Source organism: Leopardus geoffroyi, chromosome D3 (genome assembly GCF_018350155.1).
Source record: "Leopardus geoffroyi isolate Oge1 chromosome D3, O.geoffroyi_Oge1_pat1.0, whole genome shotgun sequence".
NCBI classification, from domain to species: Eukaryota; Metazoa; Chordata; class Mammalia; order Carnivora; family Felidae; genus Leopardus; species Leopardus geoffroyi.
Window position 1 is genome coordinate 31,640,505 of NC_059339.1, and position 21,245 is coordinate 31,661,749.

The 21,245-nt window shown below is 36.2% G+C and overlaps 1 protein-coding gene across 3 annotated transcripts in view; it reads right to left on the bottom strand.

Moving 5' to 3' along the window:
- Positions 1–21,245, bottom strand: part of CEP192 (centrosomal protein 192) — a 134,623-nt gene that overhangs the window by 57,430 nt on the left and 55,948 nt on the right. For all 3 annotated transcript variants that reach the window (XM_045458934.1, XM_045458932.1, XM_045458933.1), the window contains exons 13-19: positions 21,007–21,071; positions 20,154–20,363; positions 18,019–18,145; positions 16,255–16,373; positions 9,520–10,342; positions 9,299–9,425; positions 809–977 (exon numbers count right to left, since the gene is read on the bottom strand). In XM_045458934.1, the coding sequence (XP_045314890.1) occupies positions 809–977; positions 9,299–9,425; positions 9,520–10,342; positions 16,255–16,373; positions 18,019–18,145; positions 20,154–20,363; positions 21,007–21,071 (1,640 nt within the window). The remainder of the gene's footprint in view (positions 1–808; positions 978–9,298; positions 9,426–9,519; positions 10,343–16,254; positions 16,374–18,018; positions 18,146–20,153; positions 20,364–21,006; positions 21,072–21,245) is intronic.

Below are 21,245 nucleotides of genomic sequence, written 5' to 3' on the forward strand. Positions count from 1 at the left end.
TCAAACTCCCGAATTTTACATCCAAGACTCTTCATGGTTTGGCCTCTCCCCATCCCCATGTATGACTCACTGCAGCCTTCTTTTTTTTTTAATTTTTTTTTTCAACGTTTATTTATTTTTGGGACAGAGAGAGACAGAGCATGAACGGGGGAGGGGCAGAGAGAGAGGGAGACACAGAATCGGAAACAGGCTCCAGGCTCTGAGCCATCAGCCCAGAGCCTGACGCGGGGCTCGAACTCACGGACTGCGAGGTCGTGACCTGGCTGAAGTCGGACGTTTAACCGACTGCGCCACCCAGGGGCCCCGCACTGCAGCCTTCTATTGTACAACTCCATATCTTCCCTCATTCGTCTGCTTCCTCCCTGCCAAGTAATTCTGCAAAATATGGTTTCAATACATTATTTATCCCTCCCATAAACCTTTGTTGAACCATCACCAAGTCCAGTCAGATTTGTAGTTACCTCCTTCTGAATCCCACAGCATACCTAGGTGGATCACAGTGTACTTCATTACAGTATACCTGGTAAGTGTCCCCCACCAAAGTAGAAGCTTTTAGAGGGCAGATACTAAAATACTTGTGTACATCTAGTGCCTACTCGACATGAGTAGTAGCTGTTTGATCAAAACACACACACACACACACACACACACACACACACACACACACACACACACATATATATACACACACACCCTAAAGGTAAAACAGCAACAGAAATTACATAGGCCTAAATTTCAGTTTGACTCCTACATCAGTAATACTTTAAAGCATGAGCCTTAATGAAGAAATAACAGAAATGCTGCCCACCTTGCAGTCCTCAAGGCAATGATCTGAGGCTGGAGTGGGACAGGTGCTCTCTTGTTCAGACACATAAGTCAGCCTACTCACACTAGCTTGTGGACACACCAACTGAGACAACTCACTCTCACAGGGAAGCTTCTGATGAGCTGCTGAACCAGAAGACTCTGAAGCACACCTAAAAGGGAGAATATCTCATGATTAGAGTTTTCCATTCCCTTATTTAACATTATCTAGACTGACAAAAAGCCATTTCTGCTTGCCTACAAGTTTGTTAATCTATAGTCTCTGCTCTAGCTGCCATATATAATAACTCAATCATGGATTTTTTTTTACCTTAATTATCTAAAATTATAAATCATATCCCTATTGAATAAAGTACTTGGTAAACTATTGTAAGAAAAAGGTTGTGGCATTTTCATTAATAAACTTCATATACAGTCACAGAACAATGCTAGTCATTTATTTGATAAACATTTATTGAATACCTGATATAAAGCAAGGAGCAGAGTGTTCAAAAATTCCTGCCCTCAAAGAGTACAGATAAAAAAAAGAATCACATATATAAGTGCAAAGAAATGGTATCAGTCATACACCGCTGAGCGGAATATGAAGTGAAACAACCTTTGGCTGAGCAATTAAGCAATGTATATCAAAAAAAAAGCAATGCATATCATTTTGACTCAGACATTCTACACCTAGGAATTAATCCTAAGGAAAAAAAATCAATGCTATTTATAAAGACTTTGTCAAAAGGGTATGTTATCCTTTAATAAAGCAAGAAATCCTAATCATATAGGAGAAATTAGGCTATAGAAATTATGGCACAAACACACAATAAAACACTATGCAGCCATTTTAAATCATGCTGTTGAGTACTATCCTTTGACTCAGAAAGATGTTCATTACATTAAAAAAAAAAAAAAAAAGATTAGAGGGATGCTTGGGTGGCTCAGTCAGTTAAGTGTCCAACTCTTTATTTCAGCTCACGTCATGATATCATGGTTTGTGAGCTCGAGCCCTGCATGGGGCTCTGTGCTGACAGTGTGGAGCCTTCTTGGATTCTCTCTCTCTGTCTCTCTGTCTCTCCTCTGCTCGCGCACTCGTTCATGTGTGCTCTCTCTCAAAATAAATAAATTTTTAAAAACTCATTAAAAAAAGGAAAGGAACAAATGTACTTTGGGTTATTACTTCAAGTAATGACAAGTGAACTGTAAGAATGCATGGAAATAAAGAGAGAAATTTCAGTTGAGATGTCAAACTTCAAAGGAATCCCAAAACTGCCAAGGAGCTAGCCATATGGAGACACAAAGGTGGTTCTGGAATTAGAAGGTCTAAATCAGTCCTATGAACCTGCTGGAAAGTAGGTGGAAGATCAGCTAACAGGAATGCTAATGAACAGCAAAACTTATCAGAAAAAGTACACTCACCAAAAAAATGTTGCCACTGGACAGATGAAAATTTTGACCAATAGTAAACCATGAGTTAAAAAAAAAAAAAAAAAAAAAAACCACTTAAAGGAATACAAGATGGCAGAAACTAGAGAAAAAGAATAAAAATATCCCACTCAAAAAAAAAAATCACACTCATTTTATCATAATAAAAAAGGATGACTTCAATAAAAGTAAATGTATAAATCAGTCTATTTAGGAACAAAAAGCATAATTGATACTAGAGAAAATCAACGATGCAGAGTGTAAACACTTGAGCAGCTACACCATCATACAGAGTGAATGTATAAAAAAATGAAAATTAGGAAAAAGAAAACAGTCATAGATGACCAGAGAAGACAGTGTCCACTAATGGGAAACCAGGGTTCTCAAAAGGAAGGGGGAATAGATGGAACACAATCAACAATCAAAGGTAACAGAAAATAAAACTTGAAGAAAGAAAGAATTATGTACGCAGAGGTTAGCATAACCCAGGAAAATCAACTGAGACTGATATAGGCATTTGAAGTTGAGGAGGGAAAAAAGAGAGAAGGCTGTAGTCGGAACCTAAAACAGAGCTAGAAACAAGGCTGGAACAAAAACACATGTTGTGCAACAGGGGAACAGATACACGGCACGGTCATAGTAATGTGATGGAGTGCTATGCAGCCATGAGCACAAGGAGCTACTGGTACAGGCAACCACAGGATCAACCTCAAAAACATGTTAAGCGGAGGAAGCTAGACACAGAAAAATGTATGATTCCACTGAAATAAAATGCAAGAACAGACAAAACTAAACTATGGCGACATGGAACAGAAAGTGAATGCTAGGGTGGGGCCAGGGAAGGAGGAGGAGAATTGACTTGAAAAAGGTAAAGGATTGTTAATGGGGCGGGGGCGGGGGGGTGGGGATGTAAATGTGCTATATCTTTTAGAAGGTGGTATTTATTTTTTTTAAATTTTTATTAGAGCGAGCACACAAGTAAGAGAGAGGGGCAGAGGGAGAGAGAGAATCCCACGCAGGCACCATGCTCAGCGCGGAATCTGACACAGGGCTTGATCCCACAACGCTGGGATCATGGCCAGAGCAGAAATCAAGAGTTGGACGCTCAACCGACTAAGCCACTCAGGCACCCCGGTGGGCAGGGGGTATTTAAATAAGTGTACGTAAGTGTCAGAAATCCACTGACCGAAATCTTTATGATCTGTGTATTTTACTACATGTTAATTATACATCAGTAAAAATATAATACAACAACGCATACTGTTAAATCCTAAAATTGGGTTAGGGGTGGGCCAAAACTTGGACAATAAGCTTGCTAGTAGGCTAAACCGCACCCAAAATGATTCATGGATTAATTTCATGTCACAGACTGATCGAGAGATCTCAACCAGTATTTACTTTGGTGGCGATGGCAGCAAAATACGTATGCTGAGCAACTCGGCAACACACCATCACTCTCCTTGCATTTTCCCCAGCAATGTTAATTCAGAGCACATTCACCCACTTCTAAATTGGCCTTTTCTCATTAAGGCCTGTTGTTTTGTCCCAGGCTAACAGGTGAGGGTGCAGGTAACTGGCTAGCTTACCCATGTGGCGTAAGCTTACCAATTCCATGATCACTTTAGAAAGGTAAACATGATACCCTCATTCAAAATATCTGAACATATACCAACTTCATGAAAAACTTTAGTATCTCCCTAAGTATATTTCCTACACATAATAGAGAAGTATATTTTTTCAGGAGCACAAGAAAAATTGGGTGGGTCCAGCCAGCATTTTGTGTCTGACCAAAGGTACTATGAAGGAAAAAATGTAAGTCTTTATACTGATAGCTTTCATTAAATGCCTTCACATACAATTTAAAAATATCAAAACCACAGAAAACAAGATGAAATTGGAAAAGTACACAGAGGGAAGAGACATTGCAGAAAACATTGTAAGGAATGCAGAGATCAAACATGTGAAATGCAAACAAGATGAAACAGAAATTAAGAAACAGTCAGATCATGGTGGTGGTGGTGAAGTTCTGTACCTTTCATTGTGGTGGTGGTTGTTACATGTATTCATACCTGTGATAAAATGACACTGAATTCTACCCATACATTCGCTGGTGGTGACACCATGCTATAATTATAAGAAATGTAACCACTAGGGGAAACTTGGTGAAGGGGACATGGGAATCCTTCTACAGTATCTTTGTAACCTCCTGTGGATCTATAATTTTTCCAAAATAGTAAGTTCTTAAACAAACGATTAAAGAGAAAATAAATGCAGATGTCAAGCAAAATAGATCCCACACAGGAATCTCTAGAGCCCTGGGGGCAGTAAGATGATGGAGCAGAATCGTACTTTAACAAGTAATTCAAAAAATTTTTCCCTTCCTTAAATGCTTGAATCCACATACTGAATGGTATACTGTGTGATGGGACAAAGTAACCACGAAGAGTCAACATAGAGATAGAGCCTACTAAAATTAAACTAGACTTGAAAGATAAGGCATCTTTGACATAAGCTTACAAAAAGATCAAGTCAATTCTGAGACAGAAAGAATTGGGATGACTCAGATTTCCCTCCTACATTCTACAGCAACAGTAAAGCAATCCCTACAAAAATCTTAAGGGAAGAAAGCATAAGTCAAAGATTTTAAACAGAGCCACACCATACTTCCATTACAAAAGACACAGGTTTAACTATGGAACATAAAAGAGCCTAGGGAGTATTGTTCCCTCCGTCCTCTGAGCAAATTACCACAGAACATACTTCAGTCAAGAGAGGAAACACCTAATGGCTAAAAATGAATATATTTAAATACAGAATAAAAACTAAACAAGTGTTAGGATACAGTGATGAATCAAAATGTAAATGAAATGCCAACAGAGAAACTACGTACCTAAAAAGAAAAAAGTAGAAAGGGAAAGAACATGAGAATAAATTTTCTAATTGTCTCATTGGTCACAAACACTATTATGGGTTGAGCTGTTTCCCCAAAAAATGTATGTTAAAGTCTTAACACCCAGTACTTCAGAATGTGGCCTTGGTTGGAAATGGGGGCACTACAGATGTAATTAATTAAAATAAGGTTATAGTGGAGTAGGCTGGGCCCTCAATCCAATGTGAATGGTGTCCTTGTAAGAGAGAACTCTGGACAAAAAGACACAAGACAGCCATGTGAATACAGAGGCAGAGATTAGAGTAATTCATCTACAAGCCAGTGGACACCCAGGACTACCCTAAGCTGGAAGAGGTAAGGAAGGATCCTCCCCTAAAAGCCTCAGTTTAAGGACTTTTTTATTTTTAAGTAATCTCTACACCCAATGTGGGGCTGGAATTCACAAGCCCGAGATCAAGAGTTGCACACTGTATGGAGCGCCTGAGTGGCTCAGCTGGTTAAGCGTCCAACGGTTTGTGAGTTCAAGCCCCACGTCAGGCTCTGGCCTGACAGCTCAGAGCCTGGAACCCACTTCAGATTCTGTTTCTCCCTCTGTCTGCCCCTCTGCTGCTTGCACTCTCTCACATGGTCTCAAAAATAAACATTAAAAAAAGATTTTTTTTAATAAAACAAAATAAAGAGTTGCACACTACACCAGCTGAGCCAGCCAAGCACCCCCCTCCCTGTCTCTCGCATTGTGTCAACAATAAATAAACATTAAAAAAATTTTTTTAAAAATAAAACTAAAAATAAGAAGAGTTGCACGCTATACCAGCTGAGCCAGCCAAGCACCCCCCTCCCCCAAAAGCTTCAGAGACAACATGGCCCTGAACTTCCCACCTACAGAGTATGAGACAATACCTTTCTGTTGTGTTAAACCACCCAGTTGGTGACACTGTTATGGCAGCTATGGGAAACTAACACAGCTGGAACTCAAAGAACATCATTTAAAAGCCTTTAAAACAAGTGTCAGAAGCAGAAGTGTATTTAATGATACCAAGATAAATACTCGATAACTTTACAAATATCAGGGAGGAGATGTAGGAGAAAAATCAGTGGATGACATCAATCATGACAAGTCAGGGTCAGATGACCTTCAAATGTGGTTGGGCTGGAAACTTCTAATGTTTTGTAAACATGAACCATTAAATAAGAGGTGGCTGCGTATATGAAAAAGTAATGCAAGATGAACTTATATATGAATAACTGAAACTGGAAATTATTAAGCCCTCCACTGATATTAAGCTCTAGCTTACCCATACCGTTACAGATGAGTATGCAAAACTTCAATGGCAGTTAGAGAAACACTTAATAGTTAACTTTGAAATTAGATACAATTTCAACCTGTTCCAAAATATTGAAAATTTTTGGGGTGCCTGGGAGGCTCAGTCAGCTGAGTGTCCAACTTAGGTTCAGGTCATAATCTCAGGGCTCATGAGTTCGAGCTCCATGTCAGTCTCTGTGCTGACAGCTCAGAGCCTGCTTCGGATTCTATGTCTCCCTCTCTCTGTTCCTGCCCTACTTGCTCTCTCTCTCTCTCTCTCTCTCTCAAAGTAAATAAACACTCAAAAAAATTTTTTTAATATTGAAAATTTTTATAATTTTACTGTTTAGGCAAGTTTTTCTGTTTATTAACATCTTTCAATTGCTGTTTATTAACATCCTTCAATAGAGAAAAATATAAAAGATCTTTCATAAAGCCATAAAAGGCAAAATGTATAAATTTAATAGTAAACTTACTATATGGCAGAAAATACAAGCAAAGTAAACAAAACAAAACAAAACAAAAAAACCTTCTTTTTTAAAAAAAGTATTTTTTTTTTTTTTTAGCATGAGTGTGGGAGGGGCAGAAAGAGGGGAAGAGAGAGAATCCCAAGCAGGCTCCTTGCTGTCAGCACAGAGCCTGTTGTGGGGCTCGAACCCATGAACTGTAAGATCATGACCTGAACTGAAACCAAGAGTCAGAGGCTTAACCACCTGAGCCACCCAAGCACCCTGAAATAAAAAACTTCTTAAGACTAGGAACTATAACTAATATCACAAAGGGCTATTCATCTCCCTAATATAGGGCCCCTAATTGTAGGGACCATCAAAGGCCCCTACAATTGGAGGCAAAAAAGACTAAAAATCATCAGAAAAATGAGCAACAAACATGAATAGATACTTTGTATCTACAGTATCTATCAGATACTTTGTATCTACAAAGTATCTATTCATGGAAACACACATATAGAGGAAAAGATGCTCACCATCACTCCTAAAACATATGAATTAAAGTCATGTTGAAACACTGTTTTTTTCACCTATCAAAATATCAACCATCAAAAAGTTTTATAAACATTCTGCTGATGAGGCTGTGGGAAAACAGGCTCTCAAACTGTTGGTGGGAAAATTATATCAATACAATCTCTATGGAGTGGTTGTACTAATTTAAATATGAACACGAATGCAAATACTCTTTGATTCAATAATCTCATTTATGGGCATGTATCCTACATATATCTATTTCACATGTATCTATTTCACATGAACAAAATGACTATAATACAGACGAGGCTTGTGTAACAAAAGTAACCTTGTATAGCAAAACATTGAGGAGTGTGTAAAGGACCCTATATTGAGTATAAAAAGTGAAGCCAACAAGAATATATATTCATATTTTGTTATGAATGCATAAAGAAACTCTAGATACCTAAGAAACTAATAACAGCAGCTCCCTGGTGAAGGCATTGGGGAACTAGGCAGACATGAAACACAGTAATGAAGGGAAATATACAGAGGCACACGAGTGCATCTACACATAACTACATATACATACATTTCACAAAGCAGTAAATTTACATTCTTCAAAAATTACACATACACATATACTTATATATGTATATAATGCAAATTATGGCACTTTAAAAAAATTGCATTTTATTTATTAAAAAAAATTTTTTTTAATGTTTATTTGTTTTGAGAGAGAGAGAGAGAGAGAGAGACAGACAGACAGAGCACAAGTGGGGGCGGGAGGGGGGAGGGCAAAGAGAGAGGGAGAAACAAAATCCGAAGCAGGTTCCAGGCTCTGACCTGTCAGTACAGAGCCAAGATGCAGGGCTTGAACCCATGAATTGTGAGATCATGACCTGAGCCAAAGTTGGATGCTTACCCAACTGAGCCACCCAGGCACCCCTAAAAAAATTACATTTTAAAATGTTCTTTAAACTTGGTTTTTAAGAACATGGTTAAATTGGCTTGAGTTAAAACCTATGAAATACTATGATTCTTCTTCTAACCCTTGAAAAATTATTTGCCAATCTCATTAGTATTAAAAAATCAAATTAACACTACAAGATAAAAAAAAAATATCCAAAACTTTAAGCTATTTAAAATGCTGATAAGAAGGGGCACCTGGGTGGCTCAGTTGGTTGCGCGTCTGACTTCAGCTGAGGTCATGATGTCAGGGTCTGTGAGTTCGAGCCCCACTCAGGTTCTGTGCTGACAGTTCAGAGCCTGGAGCTTGCTTTGGATTCTGTGTCTCCCTCTCTCTCTGCCCCTCCCCCACTCACGCTCTATCAAAAAATGAATAAACACTAAAAAAAAATTTTTTTAATGTCGATAAGAAAACAGTGAAATGGATACTCTTACCATGACTGATGGTGAGAATGCAAGTCTTTAAGACCTATTCAGAAAATAATTCACTAATAATTTCCTGACCTGGTAATTTCTCTTCTAGAGATCTATCCTTAAGAAATCAGTCAAAACACAGAAAAAAAAAAATTAAGGGCAAAGTTGTTCATCTCTGTATCATTAAAATGACAAACAAACAATACAATTAGCTGGCAAAACACAGTAAAATGTTGTAGTATCTACCACTATCCACCAGAGCCATCAAATAATCCATTCCTGATTCATTGTGCAGACTGTAACATTACTAATTTCCTCTTAAATATACAAAGAATCATCATAATAAGTGAATAAGAATTTACACAGAAAAATGGCTTGAAACAAATTCACAAAGTATTTACAATACTTACCTCTGAGAAATGAACCTATAAATGATTATTTTTCTTCTTCACACTTTTTCTAATTTTCTTATACTGAACATATATTTTTATTAAAGAAAAAGGAAAACAAAAGGTAAGCACCTACCCTGATAAACTTGTTCCAGATATTTCACTAGGAGAAGAATGACTCAGTGGAGAGGAAGAAGGTCTGAAGCTTTCCTGGTCGTCCTCTGAGCTGTGTTCACCATGCTCAGGAGAGTGATTTTTCAAATCTACCAGAAAGGTGTCATTTTCCAATGAGAACAACAACAAAATACACCACTTGTGTGCAATTTTGCAAATGTGACCAATTACTTCGACACTTACCAACATTTTTAGGCGCAATTATGGAATGTTTTCCAAAAGTCACATGTTTTTCACTGTTGCTTCCTTCACTAAGATACTCATTTTGGCTCTGATTTTCTCTATTATTTTGTATTTCTTCACACTCTTCTGACATCCAAACGGATGCTACTCTGGGGTTCTTTACTAATGAATAATTATTAGGTATTGGAGTGCATACTGAGGTGGCTGTTTTGTGATTGCCAATATCTGGTAATTTGTTATCAATAGGGTATGTCTTCACATCAACTATTGCACTTTCACTCTCTTTTCTATTTGTAAGAATTGAATTTGGAGAGCTTGCTCTAAATGATTCTTGATTCTTGTGCTCTCCATTTCCACCATAAAAAGTACATGCTGTATTTTTTTCTGGTTCCCTTATATTAGCAGCATCTAAGTCCACTGTATGGATATCTTGTGTAGTCTGTTCTTTTGGTAAAGATAAATCCCAAATATCAGACACACCAGCTCTTGAAAAGTTTTCCAGCCCACCTTCACACCTACTAACTTCTGTTTTTTTAAGGTATTTCTCCATATCAAACATGCTGGATCCATTACTTTTTTCTGTATCATTAGGCACAAACTGAGACACAATGGAATAGTCCTTTTGTTTATCGTCTTCCTGTAAAGTCTTCTCTCTGGTTTTATTTGAAAGTGCCTTGATCATGGCAGCAAGTTGGGAAGGATCAGTACTCACTGATGCATCTGCAATGGCTGAAGCAATGGTGCTTATCCTAAGTACAGAATCACCACCAGTAGGTGGCTTGCTTTTGTATCTTTGGGGTTTGCTACTCATGAAGGAAGTGTCCTAGAAATGAGAAAATTCACATCAGATAAATTTACCTCCTTTCCATGAACATGTACACATTAATTTAATCTTTAGACATTACATAAGATTTAACAGCAACAAGAAATTAATGGTAATACCAATTAATACCGTAACTTAAAAAGACAGCTACTATCAACTTTATTTACAGAGTCCTGGTTTACCCACAAAATTAGATTATCAATTGTCCAAAAAAAAAAAAAAAAATCTTTAGGAGTTAAAGAGATGCTAAAAAGATGTTAAAACTGAACCAGACAGTAATTTAAAACAAAAAATTAAGATACTGAGATTGAGAAATCACTGAGCCATTGTGATTCCAAGCATAATTCTTGGCAATTTCATTCAACCGTTGGAATTACTTATTAAGAAGACACAAATAAGAACCATGGGCAAACAATGGAAATGGAACTAACAGCAAAAAACACAGATGTATTTAATACAAAAATGCAAGTTAAGACTTCTATCTCCAGTAATAGCAGACTAAATGATGGAAACCAACTCTGGCTGAGAACAATTAGAACTGGAGAGCATATCCAGAAGCTTCTCTTAGAAGGCACTGGAGAGCTAAAAAATAAACAAAAACGATGGGGTCAGAATCCAAAAGAAGCAACAATCCCAGAGAGGTGAAGCCAGTAATGAGGACGCTCTTCCCTATGGGGATCTACTGTTTCAAGAAAAGGCTGTGGACACGACTTTAAGAAGCAGCTCAGCAAAGCTGTTCTTATGGTGGTGAGGGTATAAAAAGAGTTCACTGTCGACCAATAACGAGGGGGAGGGTATAGCCCTGCAAAACATCCATGCTTTAGTATGAGACCACAAATGACTACACCCTAGAGAAAAGGGAAACCAAAATTAGACTGGTTCTCATAAGGACTGAGAGCGAGGCTCCAATCAGTTCAATCTCAGTAACTAGACTAAAATGATCTGAGATTGCTAGCATTCCTCATTCATGTCAGAAGCAAACATAAACCCTGTCTAGAAGATTATAACTCCCATGGCCTCAAATTATTTCAATAACTTTTCCTGTAAAAATACACCCCTCCATCAATGAATGACACATGATGTTCCAAGATAAAGTGACCCAAATCCCAGAGACACAGACCCATGGGGGATATACAGACAATGGAGTTATCAGAATCTAAAACACATCTAAATCTAAAACATAAGATCTAAAATTATACTTAAGGAAATAAAAGACAATATTGAGAACACAGAGGACTAGAAATTATAAAGAACTAAATATACATTAGATTATATAGTTGAAAAATACAATAACAAATTAAGAACCCAGTGGATAGATTTAACAACAACTTGGACTCAAGTGAAAAAAGAATGAGACGTAGAAGTCTGAAAAAATATTCAGAATGAACCATAAAAGAGAAAGTAACAGAAAATACACAATAGAACAGAGAGAACAGGAAAAAGGGATACTCTGAGAAAGTCTAACATACCTGTACCTGAACTCTCAGAAGAAAAAGGAGAGAAATAGAACAAAAAGTTTATTTGAAGATAAACTGGCTGCAAATTTTCTAAAACTTATGAAAGTCAACAACCCAAGATTCAAGAAGGCCTACAAACCCCAAACAGGATAAAACAAAAGGTATCTAAGCACATCCCAGCAAAACAGATTAAAAACCAAAGATAAAAATGTTTAAAGAAGGCAGAGGTAAGACATATTATCTTTAATAAAGTTAGCAATAAGATTGATAGAAAACTTTTTAAATGAAATGTGAAATATATTCAAATTGCTAAAAGTTGCTTTTAACATATAAGTCTATACTAAACAAAAATATGCTTTAAGAATAAAGGTGAAATAAAGATATTTTTTAGAGATAAAAACAGAATCCATTACCAGTAGACCCTTATTAAAAGAAATTATAAGGATATTCTTCAAGCAAAATAAAATCTCAGATGGAAAGTCAGAGATGCATATTGGTTTTGTATATAATAGCAGTCACCACAACCTTCATCAAATGGCTTATAGGGTTTAAATAGAGAATTAAAATATAAAACAATAGTAACTTGTAAGACTGAAGTGGAATGAACAGTGTTTTTTGGTCCTGTTAACTAAGAGGTAAGAAAAAGAACAAATTTCAATTTTTATTAAACATTAGTAATCAAAGAAAACAGGTTATAATTTCTTAGGTAATTACTAAAATAACAGGAAAAGAATATACAATTACCAAATTAACAAAGGGAGGAAACTGGAGTAATATAAAAAATTACTTCTAAAAAGTCCACAAGAATATACCAAAAGAAAGAATGAAAGTGAATAAAAAGACCAGAATTAAATGCCTATATATTGGTAATTCCATTAAATGTAAGAAAGAAAGAATGACTGTGAAACTGGTTAAAAAATAAAATCTAGGGGCGCCTGGGTGGCGCAGTCGGTTAAGCGTCCGACTTCAGCCAGGTCACGATCTCGCGGTCCGTGAGTTCGAGCCCCGCGTCAGGCTCCGGGCTGATGGCTCAGAGCCTGGAGCCTGTTTCCGATTCTGTGTCTCCCTCTCTCTCTGCCCCTCCCCCGTTCATGCTGTCTCTCTCTGTCCCAAAAATAAACGTTGAAAAAAAAAAAAATTAAAAAAAAATAAAAAATAAAAAATAAAATAAAATCTAATTCTAAGTACTTTTAAGAGACACATCTAAAATATGAAGATATAGAAGGTTAAAAAGCAAAATAAAAAAGATATAACATGCAAACACTAAATAATTAAACACTGAAGAAAGAAAGCTGGTATTACCTATATTAATATCAGATTAGGCTTAAAGCATAATGCATAACTACAGACAAAGGCAGTCATGCACAATGACAGAAGGTTCGATTCACCAGAAACAATTCTAATTTGTACATACCTAAAAACATAGCCTCGAAATTTTTCAAGCAAATACTGCCAGATTCATAATGAATAACAGACAAATCCATTATAATAGGGTGAGATTTTATAATATCTAAGTAACTGAAAGAACAAGCACAATAATTTTAAGGATACATTTGATCACCATGATTTTGTAAATTTCACCTAAATAAAATATACAGAAGAGAGCAACCAAAGATCACATCACAGGCATTCCTGTCATGTGCATCGAAAGTATTTTCAAAAATTGAACATGTCTCAATAAATTTCAAAGGACTAAAACCCAAGTTTCTCTGACTACTGTACAACCAGGCCTATAATCAATATTTTAAAATTAGGAAAATCCTCAAATGTTTGGAAACTAAGCGATACACTTGAAAAAACCAATGGACCAGAGAAATTAGAAAATACATTAAATGGACTAATAAAGACAGTATGACATATCAAAACGTGATAAAAAAATAGAATGGGATGCAACAAAATCCCAGCTTTCAGGGAAATTTAGATCATCAGATGTTTATGTAGGAAAAGCAGAAAAATTAGGCTAAGTATTCATTTCCAGAAGTTAAAAAAACAACAAATTAAATCCACAGAGAATATGAGGAAGGAAACAAAAACCAAAAACTATGAACAGAAAGAGAATAAAATTAACGAATTAATAAAATCAAGAAATATCTGGTAAGAATTACTAAGGGAAAAAAGAGAGAGGCGAAAGAACCAATATATAACAAAGAAGACATCGCTTAAGAACCTAACGTATTAAACAATCACAAGAGGATATTATGGAGTGATATATTTTCAAGTTTATTTAATTTTAAAAAATTTTTTTTAATTTATTCATTTTGAGAGAGACACAGAGAGAGACAGCAGGGGAGGGGCAGAGAGAGAGAGACAGAGAGAGAATCCCAAGCAGATTTGGCATTATCAGCATGGAGCCCAATGTGGGGCTCGAACTCAGGAAATGTGAGATCATGACCTGAGCTGAAACCAATAGTCGGACGCTTAACTGACTGAGCCACCCAGGTGCCTCTCAAGTTTAGATGAAAGGTTAAAATTCCTAGGAAACTACACTTTATTAAAATGGACACAACTTTCTTAGGTTTATTTATTTTGAGAGAGAGAGAAAATGAGAACAGGGAGGAGCAGAAAGAGGGAGAGAAAAATCCCAAGCAGCTGTCATAGTGGAGCCCGAAGCAGGGCTCAAACCCACAAACTGTGAGATCATGACCTGAGCTGAAACAAAGAATAGGACGTTTAACCAACTCGAGCCACCCATGCACCCAGAAACGGACACAAGTTTTAAACATCAGAATAGTCTTATAACTATTAAAGAAATTGAATCAGCAATTAAAAAGTATTAAAGAAAACTCCAGACTCAGAGGATCTCACCAATGTATTCTACCAAAATCTAATAGCATCAATCTTACACTCTTCTGGAAAAAGATAAAAAATGAGACCATCAAAACCTTGATATCAAAACCAAAAAGGCATTCTCTCACAGATGCAAAATTCTAAATAGACCATTAGGCAACCAAATCCAAGTGATCTATAAAAAAGACAGTGGATCATAACCCAAGTAAAGTTTATTCCAAGTGTAGAAGAACGGTATAATATTAAAAAACTATTTAATGTAATTCACCACATTACCAGAAAAAAAAAAAAGCTTATGTTTACCTTGATAGATACAAAAAAGCATTTGACAAGATTCAACCTCTTTACAAGTTAAAAACAAACTAGGAGACAAATATTAGAAGGGAATTTTAAAAATCAATGATAAAAAAAAAAAAAAAAGACCCTACAGCACATTTCCAATTTACAAATAAAATACTGAAGAGCTTTCCCACCCTGTCAGGAAACCCCAACATCAGCACTTCTCTTCAACACAATTTTGAGGTGTAGTCAGGTTAGCTAGTCAAAGAAATGAAGGTATCAAAACCAGAAAGGAACAAAACTGTTGTTATTCTTAGATGATAAAACTGCATACATAGAAAAAAAATTATATATATACATAACATGTATTTCTGTTTAGCTACAAAAAGGAAGAATGGAGTTAAGAAAGATAATATTAAAATATTGTTTGTTCCAAAAAAAATATTATTTCAATAAGTTAGCAAGAAATTTAACAAAAGATGTGCAAAAATCTCTGCGCACACACACACATACAAATCATAAAATACAGAGAAAAATTAAAACCTAAGTGGAACAATATATATATTTTCATGAATTAGAAGATTTAGTATTATAAAGATGTAAATTGGACTGTTCTAAGATAAAACACAACCATAATTAAAAGTCCAATAGTGTTGCTGGTTGGTTGGTCTACTGAAGGTGACAATCTGATTTTAAAATATATATGAAAATGCAAAGGGCCAACAGCCAAAATACTTTTAAAAGAAAAGTAAGAGAAGAGGACTTATCCAAAACTTATAAAGCCACAGTATTTTAACAGTATCATATTGACATAAGATAGACCCCAAATGTCTGACATATCTAATGAACATAGCAACTGAATACTATATAGTAATGAAAATAAGCTTCTATTAATACTTAACAACATAGTTGCATCTAGCAAACACAAGTGAAAAAAAAAATCAAAGAAAAAGAATACATGCTATATGATTTCTTGTACATAAAGTTCAAAAACAGGCAAAATTAATACAGTGTTAGAGTCAAGATAAGAGGAGTAGCATTCAGAAAGGGCATAAAAATGGTTTCTGGGCTACTAGCAATGTTCTCTTTTTTGATCTGGAATGTACAAAGGTGTGTAAATTGTGATAACTCATTGACTCTCAGTTTGCTTTATAAACAAATTTATGTATGTTTATTACGTTTAGTAGGTATGTAGGTATGTAACATGTATATTTATTATACATTGATTAAAATGCTATTAAACATCAAAGGACATTTATAATAAAACTGAATCCAAAAAACCCCAACCACGTATACTGCATGTATTTTTCTCATGTGACCTTATGTTGATCTTATACAAGAACTATGACAATGTGGTTTTAGTTTTCCTCCATGGAAGGCTTAAGATACCTCTATTTTGCTGTTACTGGCCGTTAATGTCACATCACTTTCATCCACTTGTGAAATACTCTCCAGTTCTTCAGCCTGAAGTGTAACTGATTCTTCACTTAGCTGTGCTTTTAGGTCTCCTGTAGAAAATACACAGTAATTCAACTTACATCTATATACTATCTCACAAAAATAATCTGTGGGATAAGGACCACTCAACATGATTAACCGCCAAGCAAGAAGTCTTTGTACCTCAACATCAGTCATCTTCACAAAAACTGTTTAAATGTATAGTCACTAAGACAAAGGACGAGGGCATTGTTAATTTGCTTCTGCCAAGTTTAAACTTTGAAGATTGTGGATTTCAATCTCTCCTTTGCAAATACTGACAAACTCAATTCATATTTCAATTAATTAAACATTTCACAAATATATAATAAGCTGAATTTAAAAATGAGTATTCCTGGGGCGCCTGGGTGGTGCAGTCGGTTAAGCGTCCGACTTCAGCCAGGTCACGATCTCGCGGTCCGTGAGTTCGAGCCCCGCGTCAGGCTCTGGGCTGATGGCTCAGAGCCTGGAGCCTGTTTCCGATTCTGTGTCTCCCTCTCTCTCTGCCCCTCCCCCGTTCATGCTCTGTCTCTCTCTGTCCCAAAAATAAATAAACGTTGAAAAAAAATTTAAAAAAAAATAAATAAAAATGAGTATTCCTTACAATAATAGAAAATCAACTAATTATATATACAGCCTCTTTATCCCAACTCCTCTATTGGAAGACAGGCTCTTTAAGGACTGGAGCGTATTTTGTACAATTTTATATGATATGTTAGCACCAGGCACCACACTAGCAAAAAGTAGCTGTTCGATAATTGTATGTTAAGCAAGAAAGTCTGATTTTAAATATATATCATGGATATTAATCATACTTAGAGACTATCATAGTCCAAATCTCAAATAGCTTTTTAAAAAAATTTTTTTAATGTTTATTTGTTTTTGAGAGAGAGAGAGGGAGATAGAGACAGAGTGTGAGTGGGGTAGGGGCAGAGAGGAAGACACAGAATCCAAAGCAGGCTCCAAGCTCTGAGCTGTTGGCACAGAGCCCGACATGTGGCCAGAACCCAGGAACCGTGAGATCATGACCTGAGCTGAAGTCAGACACTTAACTGACCGAGCCATCCAAGCACCCCGAAATCTCAAACAGCTTTTTAACCAAAAGTCTACTTGAATATAATAGCTACAGTTCATTAACTAAGTAGTTCATTTTTTTTTTAACTCAGTAGTTTAATAGGCCAATTTAACTAGCCCATTTGAACAGATTATATTTTATTTACTTTGGGTTTTTTACAAAAGGGTTTAGGTGGGTTTTGGCTGACTTGTTTCCACTTTTGATTAAAAAGGCAATGTGGCGGAGGGGGGAGGGGGCACCTGGGTGGCTTAGTCAATCGAGAGTCTGACTTCGGCTCAGGTCATGATCTCGCAGTTCGTAGGTTCGAGTCCCGCATCAGGCTCTCTGCTGTCAATGCAGAGCCTGCTTCAGATCCTCTGTCTCCCTCACTCTACTCTTTTCCAGCCTCTGTCTCTCAAAAATAAACACACATTAAACAAAATAAATAAAATAAATAAAAAAGGCAATGTGGGGTGATAGAAGGATAAAATCTGTGACTAATAGTGACAATATCCAAGGTGATGTATACATTTTCACTCATAAAGAATATGATCACACAACCACTAATTTATAGGTTAAAAAAAAAAAAAGGTTACTAAAAACTCCTTCATTTAATCCATTACCTGAAAATACATCATGGTTAACATGAGCCGTTTCTTTTTCCAAATTACTTCTTGATACATCAGATTTTCTTAAGAGAGCAACAGGTTCTCTCTTTTCTGGTGATCTGATAAAATAACCAAATGATGGCTACAAAATAAACATGTGAATTATTTCCTTAATTTCAACTACTTTGAGAAATTCTAGACTATTTTATTTTACTATGGGTAACCTAACTAAATGAATTCAACAAAATAATTCTGTTCTTTTCATTTAAACTTAAATTACTAGAGATAAAATTTAAAAGTCTAGTTTTATTTCCTTAGTGCCATCTTCAATCATCAAAACTAATATGTCAAATAAGTCGCTCTTATTAAGAAATCCAACTTCAAACAACCTAGAAATGACATTTCGTTCCTTCAGTAATTATTACTGAGCACCTACTGTGTCAAGCACTATTAATCATAGGGTGACATGTCAATGAGAAAAAAAGACAAAATTTCCTGCCTTCCTGGAACTTACAGTATAAGGATATTTATTTTATACAATACGTCCTTGAAAATCTTTGTTAAGATTAGGTATGTTCTTAGCAGTTAATGAGCCGGGAATTCCCACTTGTCTTTATTATAGAACTTTCACATGATAGACCTGAAATGTAAATTCATTAAATGCACTCAATTTTCCACTGATCTTTACCTGGGAATTTCTTCCCTTGATCCAACAACCTGAATGCAAGTAACATTTCATAACTAAAACGAAAACAGAAACTCCAAATGATAGATCTATTTTTCCATGACCTGGTGCTTTATTTAGTAAGAAGGAATTCATTAACTCTTCAACTTCTCCCCTAATGTAAAAAATCGATCCAGGCAGGATGTTAATCCTGTCTCTCTAAAGCATTTATTTTCATTTTTTAATTCACTACACAGACAGGACCCACAGTTCAGTTTCAAATTTAAGTTCTGTAATTCAACTTTGAGTTCTAATACCATGGCTATTATTTCAAATTATACTGTTAGTGAAATCCAGTTTTAATAACCACTCCCTCCAATAACCCAACTCCCTATATGGAATTTATCAAGCCTTTTGACTCTACCTCCAAAAGAAATCTTGAATCCTTGATTTTTTTGTGTCCCTACTATCATTCTAGACCCCGGCCTTCACCGTATCTCTTCCCACGTGCTAAGCCTCTGCCTGCTTCTATTCCTCCTTTTTGGTTCACTGACCCTCTCCACCCAGGCTCCATATATAATAGCATCATTTCACACATGGAGATGAGGCTGGCACCATGACAAAGTTGCTCCCTGCTTCTAAGCACTTCTTCCCAGTTCATTTCAGATGCACCCAAGTCCTACAAGGATCCCACATGATCTGGCCCAATCTTCTACCATTAAATCACCCCACCCCTCTCCCCCATTCACATTAGCTCCACTGTTCTGCTTTCTGATCCTCCACAGGCCACTTCTAGTTCCTACTTCCAAGCCTTCACATAGAGGGTCTCCCCTTGCTTGAAACACTCTGCCTCCATATCTTTTGGCAGCTGCCTCCTTCCCATCATTTAGGTCCCAGCTCAGTAACATCTCCTCAGGGGCCACCCCTGACCACCACAGCTATAGCAACTCCTTCTCCTTAGCATGCTTCATAGAAATTACCACTGTTGCATTTTCAAATTTTTACATGTATTGCCACTTATTAAACAAAAACATTCCTATATTTCAAAACATGTTTTCAGATAAGAGGTTAAAGAAAAAAATCAATCCTCGATTTCTTCCCATCAACTAATGACGTAACAATAGCAGCATCAACTACCAGGTATTGAATACTTACTCCAAGTTAATCTTGGTGCTAACTGCTTTGTGTGTCCCATCACACTTAATTCTTATGAAACCCTATTAAATAGCGCTGGATTTTAAAAACTAGAAAATTAAGACATAGAGGAGTTAAATAAATTGTTCCGTGTCACAGAATTAGTTAAAAGGTAGAACTAGGACCGGAGTCAGGGTCTGACCGACTATAAAACCTAACCTATCTACCACAGTCCTAACATGTCCCTATTCTATCCCTGCTGTAAAGATACTATGCTGTAGCTAATACCATCATACCATTCCAAATATAAGGTCTGGTGAATTCAACCACTTGTAGCACGTATCATACTTACTCTTTTCACATTGTAACCACCACCAAGGCAACCAAGAGCTTCAGATCTTTGAGCAAAGAACTCTCCTAAAGACAGGCGTAAATAACTGGCATCATCTTTGTCCAAATCTGATGTGCTAAGTGATTTCCTCAACAAACTGTAATTAATTGAAGTTCCCCAAGACGTATCCCCTAGTGCAGCTGAAGTGTTTTGGGCATCTATATTTTCTTCCTAGGGAGAAAGTTATTGTTTCATTTTATTTCCCCAGCAAGGCTTCTGTTTTTCTAACATGCAAAAATAAAAAATTTAACTAAGAAAATTTAAGCATTTTAATTTTTTAAAAATTTGGACAAACCTCAAGCTCAAGCAGCTAATAAAGCAGCTTAATTTCTTTACATAGCATTACTTCATTTTGAAACATGGTTAAGGGGCGCCTGGATGGCTCAGTTGGTTGAGCATCCAGCTTCAGCTCAGGTCATGATCTCACGGTTCATGAGTTCGAGCCCCACATCGTGCTCTGTGCTGAGAGCACAGGCCTGCTTCGGATTCTGTGTCTCCTTCTATCTCTGCCCCTCCCCCACTTGTGTTCTGTCTCTCTCTGTCTCTCAAAAATAAACAAATGTAAAAAAAAAAAGTTTAAAAAAAAACATGGTTAAAAACTATAGAGAGATCTTTGAAGCCTATTAGGGTGATTTTAAGCGAATTAAACATTTAGTATGTCAGTTCTTTTTCAATTAATAATTGAGGGTATGAAGGAAAGAGGAGAAATTGTCTAAACATGAGCAAATAAGACATAATTCTATAAAACTATATACCTATCCAGAAAGAATACAGGTATATTTTAAACTTTGGTTAATGCCAATAAAATACAAACCTGCATAAATTGATGCTCTTTATTAAATTCCTCTTCGTCTTGTGCAATCAAATCCAATGCTTCAGCTTAAAAGAGAATCAGTTTATATAATTAAATTATACTAATGCCTAATTAAATACCAACAGATAAATAAAACTTATCTAGTTAGGAAGATGAAATACAGAAATAAATTTGAAAAAAGTATATGAAAGCTTTCATCATGCAACTGATGCATCTGTATTAAGTATGTAAGTCTGTGA